General features: G+C 32.8%; 1 protein-coding gene across 1 annotated transcript in view; it reads left to right on the plus strand.

Annotated features, from left to right (window-relative positions):
- LOC140443550 (coiled-coil domain-containing protein AGAP005037) overlaps nt 1-4,208 on the plus strand; it is a 1,206,743-nt gene extending 1,202,535 nt beyond the window's left edge. The window contains exon 21 of the mRNA XM_072534868.1: nt 2,485-4,208. Coding sequence (XP_072390969.1) covers nt 2,485-3,648 — 1,164 coding nt within the window. The 3' untranslated portion in view covers nt 3,649-4,208. The remainder of the gene's footprint in view (nt 1-2,484) is intronic.
- Nucleotides 4,209-13,215: the final 9,007 nt, after the last annotated feature.

Genomic DNA, 13,215 nt, shown 5'->3' on the forward strand with positions numbered 1-13,215 from the left:
TATACAAATAGCCCTGGAATATACACGAATAGCCCTGGAATATACAATATATGATAATTCACGAGTAAAATAACTAGAAAAGTTTAAGTACTTCGGTGTATAGTTAGAAAAAATACGAAATTTAGGCGTAAAGAGGTGCGAAAGGTCATAGGTGCACTTAACTCTATGTAATGGGACAAAAACTTTAGCAAAAGAAATAGAAAGAGAATTAGTTAAACCATGGTTGATTGGTATTAAACCAGTTCTTGCATAGTGCTGCGAAGTTTAAACAATGAAGAAGTCGACTTGTAGCAGTCGAACTGGACTATCTAAGGTAATCGGCCAGAAGCTGGAATAGATCGAATAGACCAAACGATTGAATTTAACCCAAGATCCCCCCCCCAGCCACACCCACTAGAGCGAAGTGGGGGCAACTTTAAAATCTTAAATAGGAATCCCATTTTGTATTGCAGATTCTGATTCCATAAAACATTCTTAACACATAGAGTGCCATGGTGGTTCAAAATTTTCCACAACTTAGTTGGGAAATGTTTTTCTCTAGGGGCCGTGGTGGGACGATATTATCAATGCCTTTTCACGTTTCAGGCCGTAGTGCATTTGTTTAGTCCACCAGACCCATTCCAAATATATGGGAAGTGTTGAAGGACGCTTTTATTAATATTTTACTAGGGTTGTTTTTATGCCGGTGGACTAAGTTGTCCTCTATGGCCACAGTAAAAATACGTTAAATTCTTTTAGTTTTACTTTTACTACATTAGGTTTTTATTACCTAAATTAATAAAAATATTACCTGAATTAACAATTGTTAATTATTTAGGAATATGTTTTTGGGAATATTTATTAAACGCACAAACTTGAACAAATATTAAATAGAAAAAATATTCAACATTCTATTGTTTTCAATGTGACGAATTTATTTTAAAAAAGCAACAAAGACACAAATGCTTGTTCCACAAGCTTCCTTCCCATTTCCGTGAGCTTTTTGTGGTAGCAATTAGAACAAATCTGTTTCTTATCCGATTCATATAATTTATGATCTTGATTATTAGAAACAAATCGAGAGGTAGGTCAGTCATTTTTTTTGACTAGACCTGAAAATTTAAAATACATATTTAAGATTGGGGAATGGGAATACAAAAACATTTCGTATCTACCTTATATAAGTTCATCGCAAAATGTCGTTATTGACATTTTATTGTGTGTCACATGCTGATGCAGCCGGCAGGCATTGAGGACGCGCTTCTGAGAGATGTGATCAGATGAAATATACTATTTCATCTGATCTAAAATTATATAGTTATTGAGACAAATAAAAATTACTAAAAATTTGAATTACCTGAAATGTCAATGTAACTTTTGTGCTTATAATACTCAATAATGGATTTAGGCTTCTGCATATCTCCTGATATTTTATGCACACTAACCATTTCAGGTAAATACTTCGTTGTCAACATTACGACGTCCCATTTCTTATTCCATTTTTCAACAAATATACCATTATTGTTTTCTTCAGCAACAACTACGCACTTTTTAACATTTTTGCTTACTCGGTTCTTTAGTTTGCATAGTTCTAATCTGTATATGTTTTTCTGTGATTACATTACAGCGCCATCTATCGAATCGAAAAAAAAAATTCAGATAAAACTTCGTTACATTTTCATGAGAATCCTAATCTGCAATAAAAATTGTTCTCCATTCAGAGTTTTAAAGTTGGCCCCTCCCCGCTCTAAGGGTTGTGGTTGGAGGGTAGTGTTTGGTGTCATTCGATATATTTTTGAAAAATATTAAACCGCCTTGCTTCTTTTATCACACCCTTTATATAAATGAGTTATATTCGCAAAAATATTATTATAATAGTCACCATTATATTTAGGTTAGATAATTGGTTAGTTTTTATCCTAGCTGGTTTTGGTTGCAATTATTTATAGCCAGTATTATCAAATCTTTTTTTAGAACTATCTATTTGTAGGTATTTCTATTAAATATATGTTTATTACAGTTTTATTTCAAAGTTAAATATAATTAAATACTTGTGGTATAAATTATGCTAAATATATAGATCACGGGCAATTAGTCAACAACATCGTGGATTTGTTAAAATCTTTTATTGGTTTAAAACAGTATCAAAATTTGGATAAAATGATAATATTCATGTGTAAATTAATCATTTATTACAAAAATATTACACATACTTACCAAATGTAGGTGCATGATTGACGCTTTATATTATTTCGTATTCATACAATAAACATCATATGAATTTTTCATACTTAATAACATTATTAAAATATATTGCTCCTTTTACAAAATACATATATTACTCAAGGTACCATTAGATATCTATATATTTTTATTTTGGTTTTAAATGTGCACGTGTTAAAAATGTTGTGAAACATGCATAGTACTTATTTTATGTACTTCTAAATCCTTTTTTTATATTAATGTAAAATAAATTTTTAAAATCTAATGGAATTGTTTTTACAGCCCCCTACCGCACCACGTTTGGGGCAGGTCCTCATCGGGGGAGACAGCAGTGCCTCCGACAGTAGCCAACGTCCGGAGAACGCACTCGACGCTCTGCTAGACGAGCTTCAAACATTTTCTAAACCCCACCCTATTGCTCAAAACCAAGATGCCCATGCTTCTGAAGCCCCTGCTATACCTGTGAAAGGCGTTAGACCGCCCCAGATGTCAGAGATCGGCCGAAAGGGTAGCATGGATTCCGCATCTTTTCTTCCCACCCAAAATCTTTCCGTGAGCACTACAACTGGAAGCCTCAGAAGATTGCACTCGTATCCCAGTGGGTCAGATACCGACAACAGTCCTCCAATTCAACCCCTACAAAGAGAATGTAAAACCGCCGCCAAACCTCCTCTACCGGAAAGAAATCAAGAATTATTACAACAAGTAGCTGGAAAGAGAGTACCTCCTCCTCCACCACCAAGAACCAGTTCCAAATCACCATTAGCTTCACCAACATCACCCAATTTACCTCCAAAGTCACCTGCTCTGGGACTTCAACATATCCAGAATGTACAAAATATGGTAGAGAAACCTTTGTCGCAATTTGAACAAGCCACTCAAAATTTAGGATTGCAAACTTTACGTAGAAATATTCCAAGCAGATCAAGTATTAAAGATCCTACAAAGTCGCAAACCCTACCTAGAAACATTGGATCTAACCTTCAGATCCCTTCCTCCGATAGTGATGCTATTTCGGCCAGTAACAGTAGCAGTTGTGAAAGCGTAAATTCTCAAGATGGATCGAAAAAAACTAGAAAAGAAGAACTGGAACACCGGCATCAAGAATTACTTAAAAAGCAAAAAGCTTTGCAGGAACAATACGCTAGATTACAACAGCTACAACGAGGAAATAATACATTAGCTGTTATACCACCAGCGCCAGATCAATTGCTTAAAAAAACAGGAAGTGAATCAAATTTATTACAGAAAATGGGACTACAGCTCACTACCTCACAAATTACCGGCTCACTCACTAATCTACCAAATACGACTAAAACATTATTGACAAATACAAATTCCAACCCCATTAATTCATCTAGTGTACCAAATAACGTAGAAGACGAAAACAATAAAAACAATACCAACACGCATATGAATAAAGTCTACGAAACCGACATACTGTGACCTACTGAGATTAAATTGCTTTTTGCATGTTAAGAATGTCACACATTTAACCTTCTCCCATATCATGGATTCACGGATTGTTATCTTTTTTATTGTTGAATGTTAGGTGTTAACTAATTTATTTATTTTTGAAATTAATCAATGTTGTTTCAGGATCCTGCTAATGTTGTCTATGTCAATTCTAACCTACCCTGCGCATTAATACTCGAAATAACTTAAAAACTGTCTCGAAAATCAAATCTCTAATGACCAACCAAAAATACTTTTACTTCACTTTTTTGTGAATTATTTAAGCGTAATTTTAAACTCCTGCGACTAATTTGAGGGCTTTAAATATATTTAAGAAATTGTAATTGTTCCATAGGACTCAAATATTATTGCCTACCAAATAAGACGCCTTAAATAAAATATTTTTTACTTGGTAGTTGATAAAGACTCTTTTCCTGTACCCATTTTTATTAACACATTATATTCATATAAGTTATGCATCCATATTTCGAATGTTTCAATTTATGTATCGATGTTTTTATTATTTTTTGAAGTTGCAACTTTAAGTTACCATTAACGATTTAATTTTTATTAAATATTTAGTAAATTATATTTTACAGTGTTTCTGTACTATTTTTATAAAAATTTAATATTAATTCACTATGTCTTCGTACGCTTTTTTATTTTATTTATGTTATTAACTGCACTAAAATATAAATAACCGTGATATTTATTTGTATACTACATCTTATAAATATTTGTTAAATGAAGGTTACATATTAGACTTATCTCTGAAAATAATCAGATTTTTGAAATATAAAATTTTCACTTTTGCAAAGTTCTAACTGATTTTCACGTCTAAATAATTACAGTTCTCTATCACTTCCGGTTGTGGGAGTTGGTAGATATCTTTTAGATACACTATACCAAAACTTGATATTTTTAATCATCATTTAATCATATTTTTTCAAAAATTGTGGTAGACAGGCAAGATTTTAAGCATGGATAATTTATCTACCTCTGTATCTCTTTACAAAACCAACATTTTAAAAATCTACAGGCATAGGGAGTGGTTAAAGTTTTTTTAGGAATTCATATCGGATTCCTATATCCAAATACTTGGTGTTTGCAAATCATCTAAATTTTTTTAAAATGCCAAATTACAGTACGTCAATATTTCATCATCTTTTTCTTCCTACTTTAAAGATAGGTTCATGCCTGTTTTACTTCGGATTTGGCTTCACGGATGTTGTTGAGACACCTTTTCTTGGGCGTTCTATTGCCCGTCTTCCAATTGACGATATATCTCTTGCTATTCTGACAGTTATGTTTTCTCTCATTATTTCTGTATGTTTTTCCCATTCTATTTTGATTCTTTTTGTCCACAGGTTTATTTCTTCCATTCCACATCTCGCTCTTATTGTGTTACTTCTGACTCTATCTCTTAGAGTTTGATTTGTTATTGCTTGTAACACTTTCATTACTGGTGTGTCCAATAATATTTGTGTTTTGTTTGTATCCACGCTTGTTTCCGCTGTGTACGTCATTATTGGTCTTCTTGCTGATTTATAAGTATATCCTAATTTTCGTCTTTATTACGAATTTTTTTGAGGTATTTATTATCAGATTTTGTTTTTTGTCTGTTAAAATTTGGTTCACCAGATTGTGTTTTTTCTCTGTTGAAATCTCCATATTAGTAGTATATAGCATTAGTAGAAATTCTTTACGTGGTGTTGAGGAACTGGGTTTGTTACCATTGTAAATTACAAAAGCGTTTATAGCTGCCACATTCAACACGCTATAAAACGGTAACATTGGCCATCATTGTCGAGTAGCACGAGCACAATTATATTGAACGCATAATCTATCATATCTACGCCCTTTTTTGTTTGATTATATGACAAAATCATTTTTGATTTTGTAGATGTAGGTTCAGTGTCATTTCTATAGTGCATTGTAGATATTAGTAGAACATTGCGATTCTTTTCTGATATATAAGAAGCAACTGTTCCAAATCCAAGCATCGAGGAACCGATCTGAATTTATAGTAAAATCTAAAGGAAGCTGTTTTTTTATTTTTTGCGCATAGTTCCTAATAAAGTTAAATTATTTGATTTTAGGATGCCTGCAATCCTAATTTCGTTCTTACCTTGTTCGAATATTATTAAATTTAATACATCTAATAAGTAATTAAAATCTCGTTTTATTCATAATATGTAAGTCGAAAGGCTTCAATGCCGCTGCTATCAGTTCTCCGAAGATCATCAGATCTTTCAAGTTCATATGATTGACCTTTTTTACTCCAGCAAGGTAGAGAATACCAATTAGCACCTTTATTTCAGAAATGTTCGTAGGTTTTGCGTCCCTCTCCCTGATAAAATTATTGGATGACTCAGTTTCAATTTTTATATTTGTAGAGTTGGTTATAGGTTATAGCTAACACCATTTCTTGATTAAATAAGCATTACCAGATGTCGTGCGGAGTTTTTTTAGGTTTTAGATAATTTTTTACACCCGGTAATAATTGTAGAATAATATTAGCGCTACGCGTTCTGACGTTGTGCAGGTAACAATGTTTTTTCCATTTTGTTATATTGTCTTTCCCTATAAAATATGGATCACGCTGGTGTGTGTTAGGGAAATAATTCTCCAAGTTTTTATCAAACTCCTGCTCTCTGTCACTATTCTCTGATCTTTCCTCAATGTTGTCAACTTCACCTTGTTTATCGTCATGTAGATAATTTTTTACACCCGGTAATAATTGTAGAATAATATTAGTGCTACGCGTTCTGACGTTTTGCAGGTAACAATGTTTTTTCTATTTTGTTATATTGTCTTTCCCTATAAAATATGGATCACGCTGGTGTGTGTTAGGGAAATAATTCTCCAAGTTTTCATCCAACCTCCTGCTCGCTGTCACTATTCTCTGATCTTTCCTCAATGTTGTCAACTTCACCTTGTTCATCGTCATTATTATTACCATAAATTTCATCGTCAGTTGGGACTTCCCCTATAAATTTTACCAATTCTGCCTGCTCTTTTTCGTAATGCATATCTACAATAGTTTGCGACATAAATAATTTAAAAAAACTAGCATAAGCAAAAAGACGCTTACCCAATATAATATTTTAGACAAAATAATAACATAAGTATTCCCACCCAGTCTACGCATCCGTGTACATCAACAATTAATTTTCTGCAGTCACCACCTATACGCCACTCAGGTACTAACTGCCCACTCGCCACTCCCACTAATCCACTAAATTAAAAGATCAAGGTCGGATCGATATCGATTATATAATCGATATCGATTTATAAATATTTATATATATATATATATATATATATATATATATATATATATAGGTAAGTTATTACTATCCAATTTATTATCCCTGGCAAAAATTTTGAAAAAAATTATTTTCTCAAAAATTGTAAATTTTTGTTATACCTATAGTGCCTAAACAAAATAATATACTCATCCAAACTTTGTCTCGGAATGTAATATGAAAGAATATAGAAGGTATTCTATTAAAAATTACAAAAGTAATTGCTTTGCGAAAATGAAATTCTTTTTAAAAGAAAAGGCAGTTAAGTTAAGTTTGGTTTCGTAAACCAAGAAATCTTCGGATCTCTATTTTGTGGAAATTCTTCTTATTTGAAATCCGATTATTATTAAAGATAATTTTCATGTTTTGCCTTCGAAAAACACCCTGTACAGACTTCTGTCTTCCAACTTTTTTAATACAAGGTGGGTAAAAGTAATCACCCGATGTTCTTGCAATTTATTTTTAATGAAAAATTTATAGTTCTACTTGTGAAATTTGTTTATTTGATCCATTAGAATTTATTTTATCTTCCACTAGAACTTTGAGCGACAGGTTCTCACATCCCTGGCGAATATTCCGTTATTATTTTGTTAATGTAAACCCGCAACTTCAAAAACCCCTTTAAATAGTCAAGAACGGTTAAAATGGATTGATCTGGCCGGCCAGTGCAAATCACCAAAACGAGAGATTAAGTGACCCGGAAATGCTTCCTTCAGAATATCGGTTGTGGCACGAACAGTATATGACGTTGCACCGTCCTGTTAGAACCACATGTTTTTGAGTCTCAATTCATCCAATCGAGGAAGAAAAAATTCAGTAATCATATTTCTGTTGCGCGCGCCGGCCCTAGTCGTCGTTTTTTCCTGCGCGGCGTTCTCAAAGAAAAATGACCCGATTAATAATTAATAATCCATAGTAAACAGTACACCACTCAGAGACTTTGAGCGGATGTAATGACTCTTCGAGAGTGATACACAAATTTTTAGTGTACCAGAAACGATAATTTTGTTTATTCACCTAACTACTAAGATGGAAATGAGCCTCGCCGATTATGATAAATTTCGATTAAAAATCGTCCTCCTCTTCGTTGAAATTCAAGATAACTCGATCGTAGGTTAGACGCGTTTGGCAGTCAACAGCTAACAGCTGATGCACTGTCTGAGCTTTTTAAGAGAACATCTTCAAATCATTCACCAAAATTCTGAATGGGGACTGTCGACTCATGCTCAATGGCATGGTACGTCATCTTGTCGATGTTTCGAGTTCCTCTTAGGTATTTTGGGCAACAGCAGTAATATTCTCAATAGAACGGTTGCCGTTCAGCCTTGGGAGCATCTCGTATTGTCCCAATATCTCTAAGGCGAGTAGCCAAATGCAGTGTTTGTCCAATTTGTGTCGGACGGCCAGGAAACCCACGCTGCGCCAACACAACCGACGAATTGTTGCACAAAAAGAATGAAAACAATTATTCCGTATCCGTACGGAGTAAATCGATTTATGCTTGTCAATTTGTATTCTGCTTTTGACAGTTGGCGCCATTTGCAAAAGTTATATCGTTTTCAATCGGGTGATTACTTTTACCTCACCTAGTATAATATGATTATTAGCAATAATAAACGTACCCATATTTAAAGCTATTTGTTTTAAATAATCCTACCGATATAATCTTAATTAATTTTATTCTTTGGTTTATCTAAGAAAATGACTAGCTCATATTATTCGCATATGGTGTATTAAGGTGTATTAAGTTTTAAGATGTGTTCAAGAAAATTATTTAAATTTTTAAATAGAAAGCTTTTCGAAACAGTTTATAAAAAGTTGTAAATTAATAATTGTCGGTTCGTTTAGTTAATGAAGGTGAATAATAATTTTGCATTAAATAAGTTTCCTTAGCTTAGTATTTAATGTAATTGTCTATTATCTAATGAATATATAATTTGTATGTAGCGCTTCTGGTCTTATTTGTATTTATTTTTATGAAAATATAGGTAAAAAAAGAGAATCAAAAATAGACAACGTTAGATGCATTTTCAGAAAATATCTGAATGTGAAATATTGAACAAATAACAAATAATTATTACAACCTAATAATTGTTACCAAAATTAGAAAATGTACGCACTTTTGCTACCATCACACTGTTAAAACGAAGGAACGCATCCTAAGACAGATAAAAAGAGAGAATGTTAATAAAAATCGTAGATTATAAGTCATAAAAACATGTAAAATATATTCTCGATTTTTTACATTTACTTAAACATTCTTAAGTAATTTTATTTATTTAAAAGTATTTTGTTGTTATCGACAACTTGTAATTATGCTAGAGAAACTAACAAAATTAATGCGCACACTACTTATTAATTTATTTTTTAAATGTCTTAATAATATTTTCATCTCCCATTCTTTTAAGCATTTTTTATTCGATGAATAAAAAATTTTTTGTTTTCGTAGAAACCAAAAACTATTGCTCCACGTTGCTGAATGTTCCAAATTTCAATTGATATATTTTTTTATTCTGCATTTTTAGAGTTCAGGCTGGAGCTCGTTCAATATTCCAAAATGTAAGTGTCTTTCCACCGTTTTCTAGGTCTTTAAATGTTCTTTTTAAATTTTTTTTTCTCAATAGTTTTTTATATTTTCTGGCATACTGGTGACATCCAGTTCATTTTTTATATTTCCATTCCATAGGCTGTCGGGTCGTGGCAACTTTTAACTTTTCTTTTAAATTCTTCTTTTGTATTTTACGATTATTGCCTAATTGATATTTACGCATGTCAATATTGATCCGGTTATTTTTTATAAAACTTCATCTTTGTTTTTTCATATCTTTAGTTTGCAGAGTTATGTTTATTGTTCGCCATGGCATTTAAAATATATTGATTTTTTGTTTATGTCTTCTTTTTCAACTATCTTAGAACTTCATTTTTGACTTGTCTGTTCAAGGAATCTTTAGCATGCGGTGAAATATTCACATCTTAAATCTTTCCAGCTTTTACATTGTACTGATTTCCAATGTCCGTTCTTCCATTCTATATAGTATGTATGTACATCGTTAACATACTTTTTAGGCCCATTACTGGATGGATAATTTCTATCGTTTTCTGTTCTTAGCTATCAGCTTCCAATCTCTAATTCCCCTCTCTCTGACATCTTCCATCACTACATGCCTTCATTTCTTTCTTGATCTTTTTTTTTATTGCCCTCAGGAACTCTCCAAGCAATATTCTTGACTAGTCTATTACCGTGCATTCTTTCTAGATATCCGAGCCATTCTAGTCTACGTTTTTTTACCACTTTTGTTATTGTAGTGTTAGCATACAAACACTTCTTCATTAGTTTGTCTTCTCCATTCTCCCTCTACTACTTTTCCACCAAACATTCTGCGAAGAATCTTTCTTTCAGATGCTTCCAATCTGTTCTGTATCGTTTTGTTCATAGTCTATGTCTCGGCAGCGTATAGCATTGTGGGTCTAATTATAGTTTTGTATACTCTTATTTTTGTATTATGAGATATATCTTTGGCCTTAATTATTTTGCTCATGGCTTCAGCATACTTGTTGCTCTTGGTCAGTCTCAGGTTGATTTCAGTTTCATCTTTACAGGTATGATCAGTAAGATTACCTAAGTACATATACAGGGTGTCCAGAAACTTTCCTGACAAACGAAAACCGCAGATTCCTCAGATAATTTTAAAACGATTTAACCCAATTCACCTAGTGCGAAAATGCTTCTTAAGCCCTAAGGGAGCTTCTTTAAAGATGGCGTCTTGTAAGTAGTTTTTTTAACTCCAGAACGCTTCTATTTAGAAGAATAAAAACTAGTACGATTATTTATCTTCCAGGAATAAATCGATTTCATTAATTGAGAATTTCTAGTACTGTTCATAGGCGTCCGTTTAGGGTAGGTCAACGGGTATTTTAACGCATTACTTTTTTGTCCTTAACTTTTAAGCATTTATGATACTAGTTTCACCGTTTTCTAGAAAAATCGATTTGAAAATTTTTTTTAAGCAGGAAAAACTCCTTGTAGCAGTGCTTTGTACAATAAAAGGATATAAATTTTCGTTGTGTCAAATATTTCTTGCGGAAGATTTTGAAATTGTGGGATACATGACAGATAGTTTTCGAACGCTAATTTCTAAATTTTCCTAAACTTCCATTAAAGTGACATCTTGATGTACTGTTACATCATTATGTCGCTCTGTTTCATTATTTTTGGGACCACTGAACTTGTTTCTCCTAACCGGGAAATTTTTCAGTGTATCTACTTTACTGCTCGAGCGTTACACCTCATTTCGCAATAAACTAAATGTATATCAGCGTATTCCTCATTAGTAAAAACCATTTTTGTTGAATTGAAATTATTGTGTTTGAAAGCCACAAACTAAAAAATTCCACGAACTGACAAGAGTTTGACAAAAAAAAACGTAGGTTATAATTCTGTGTACAGTTCAAAGCCTACTAGTGCAAAAAATATTAATTTAACTTTCATGACGAAAAAACGAAAAATTTTTTAAATCGATTTTTCTTGAACAGTGTATCCTACTGTCTTAAAGAGTATCCATTAGTACTTAAATATCTTAAAATTTAATAATCTAGTATCACAAATGCTTAAAAGTTACAGACAAAAAAGTTATGCGATAAAATACCCATTGCCCTACCCAAAACGGACGCCTATGAACGGTACTAGAAATTCGCAATTAATGGAATCGATTCAGCTCTGGAGGATAAATAATCGTACAAGTTTATATTTTTCTAAATAGAAGAGGAAACATTTTCGGACTAGGTGAATTGGGTTAAATCATTTTAAAACGATCTGAGGAATCTGCGGTTTTCATTTGTCAGGAGAGTTTGTGAACAGCCTGTATTCATCCATCTTCTCGAATTATACAACTGATCCATCCTCCATCTCCAATTTAAAGGATCCCCTAGGGTTTATCCCTAAATAGCATTTTACTACATAGTAGAATGCTATTTATACATACCATTTTACCATGCAGCATCGCGATGTAAGTATAAAATTATTTACAAAGAACGCTGGCATTCTTAGGAAAGCGTTTCTGGCCATATCTTTTTTTTTATCTCTTAATTTGGATTAAGTGTATTGTTGATTGAGTGATGGTTAAATGCTACATTTGGTCAGTCCTCTTATACGGTGTCGAAGCATAGACATTAAAAATACCCACCATTAATCATCTGGAGGCCTTTGAAATGTGGTTGCACAGACGTATACTAAAAATTCCATTGACGGCTATGCTGACAAATGTGGCAGTCCTTGAGAGAGCAAATGCTGCTCGCGAGCTGCTTGATAACATCAAATGTAGAAAGATGGCCTATTTTGGACACGTAGTAAGGGGAGACCGATATAATATTCTTCAACTTATTATGATGGGTAAAATCGAAGGACGCAGAGGAATTGGTAGAAAGCAGGCCTCTTGGTTGAAGAATATCAGGGAGTGGACAGGAATGAGGAAAGCTGAGCAACTCTTTAGAATAGCTCAAGACAGAGACAGTTTCGCCATGTTAATCGCCAACGTCAAGGGGACTTGATAGGGCACGTTAAAAGAAGAAGAAGTATTGTTGATTAGGCAGCCAAAGTATATGAATCGATATTTTTATTACCGGTGGGGTAGTTTTATAAATAATTATTATTTTTTGTTTTCTTTTCGTTGACTTTGATACCATAGTTTTATCCTTCCTATATGATCCCATCCAGCAAAGTTTGTAGATCTTGCTTGCTGCTAGCGATTAGTACCATGTCATTGGTGTAGCGGATATTGTTGATAATTTACTTTTATACCTTCATGTACGCTATGTAAGGCATTTGTAAAGATTTCCTCTGAGTATAAGTTAAACAAAAGAGAGGATAAAATACAACTCTGTCTAACGCCCCTTTAAATATTTATGATTTCGATATCACTAGTCTCTGTTCTAACGAAGGAACCTTGATTTTATTAAAGGTTGTGTATTATGCTGATGTCATTTGGATCCACATCTTTTAGATCTTTCTTCTTAAGCATTTCATCAATCTTTAGTATTTCACTTTATCGAAAGCATTCTTATAATCTATAAAACATAATTAGATATCTTTATGTTGATCTCTACACTTTTATTAATACTACGAAACTAAATAATGCTTCTCTGGTTTCTTGATCTCCTCGTTATCACCACATACTTTATGTCTCCATATTAATAAGTACTTTAGCTTTGTTAGAGTTTTCGACCAGAATAGGAAAATTAGCTTCCAGATTAT

Source organism: Diabrotica undecimpunctata, chromosome 6, assembly GCF_040954645.1.
Source record: "Diabrotica undecimpunctata isolate CICGRU chromosome 6, icDiaUnde3, whole genome shotgun sequence".
Lineage (NCBI taxonomy): Eukaryota > Metazoa > Arthropoda > Insecta > Coleoptera > Chrysomelidae > Diabrotica > Diabrotica undecimpunctata.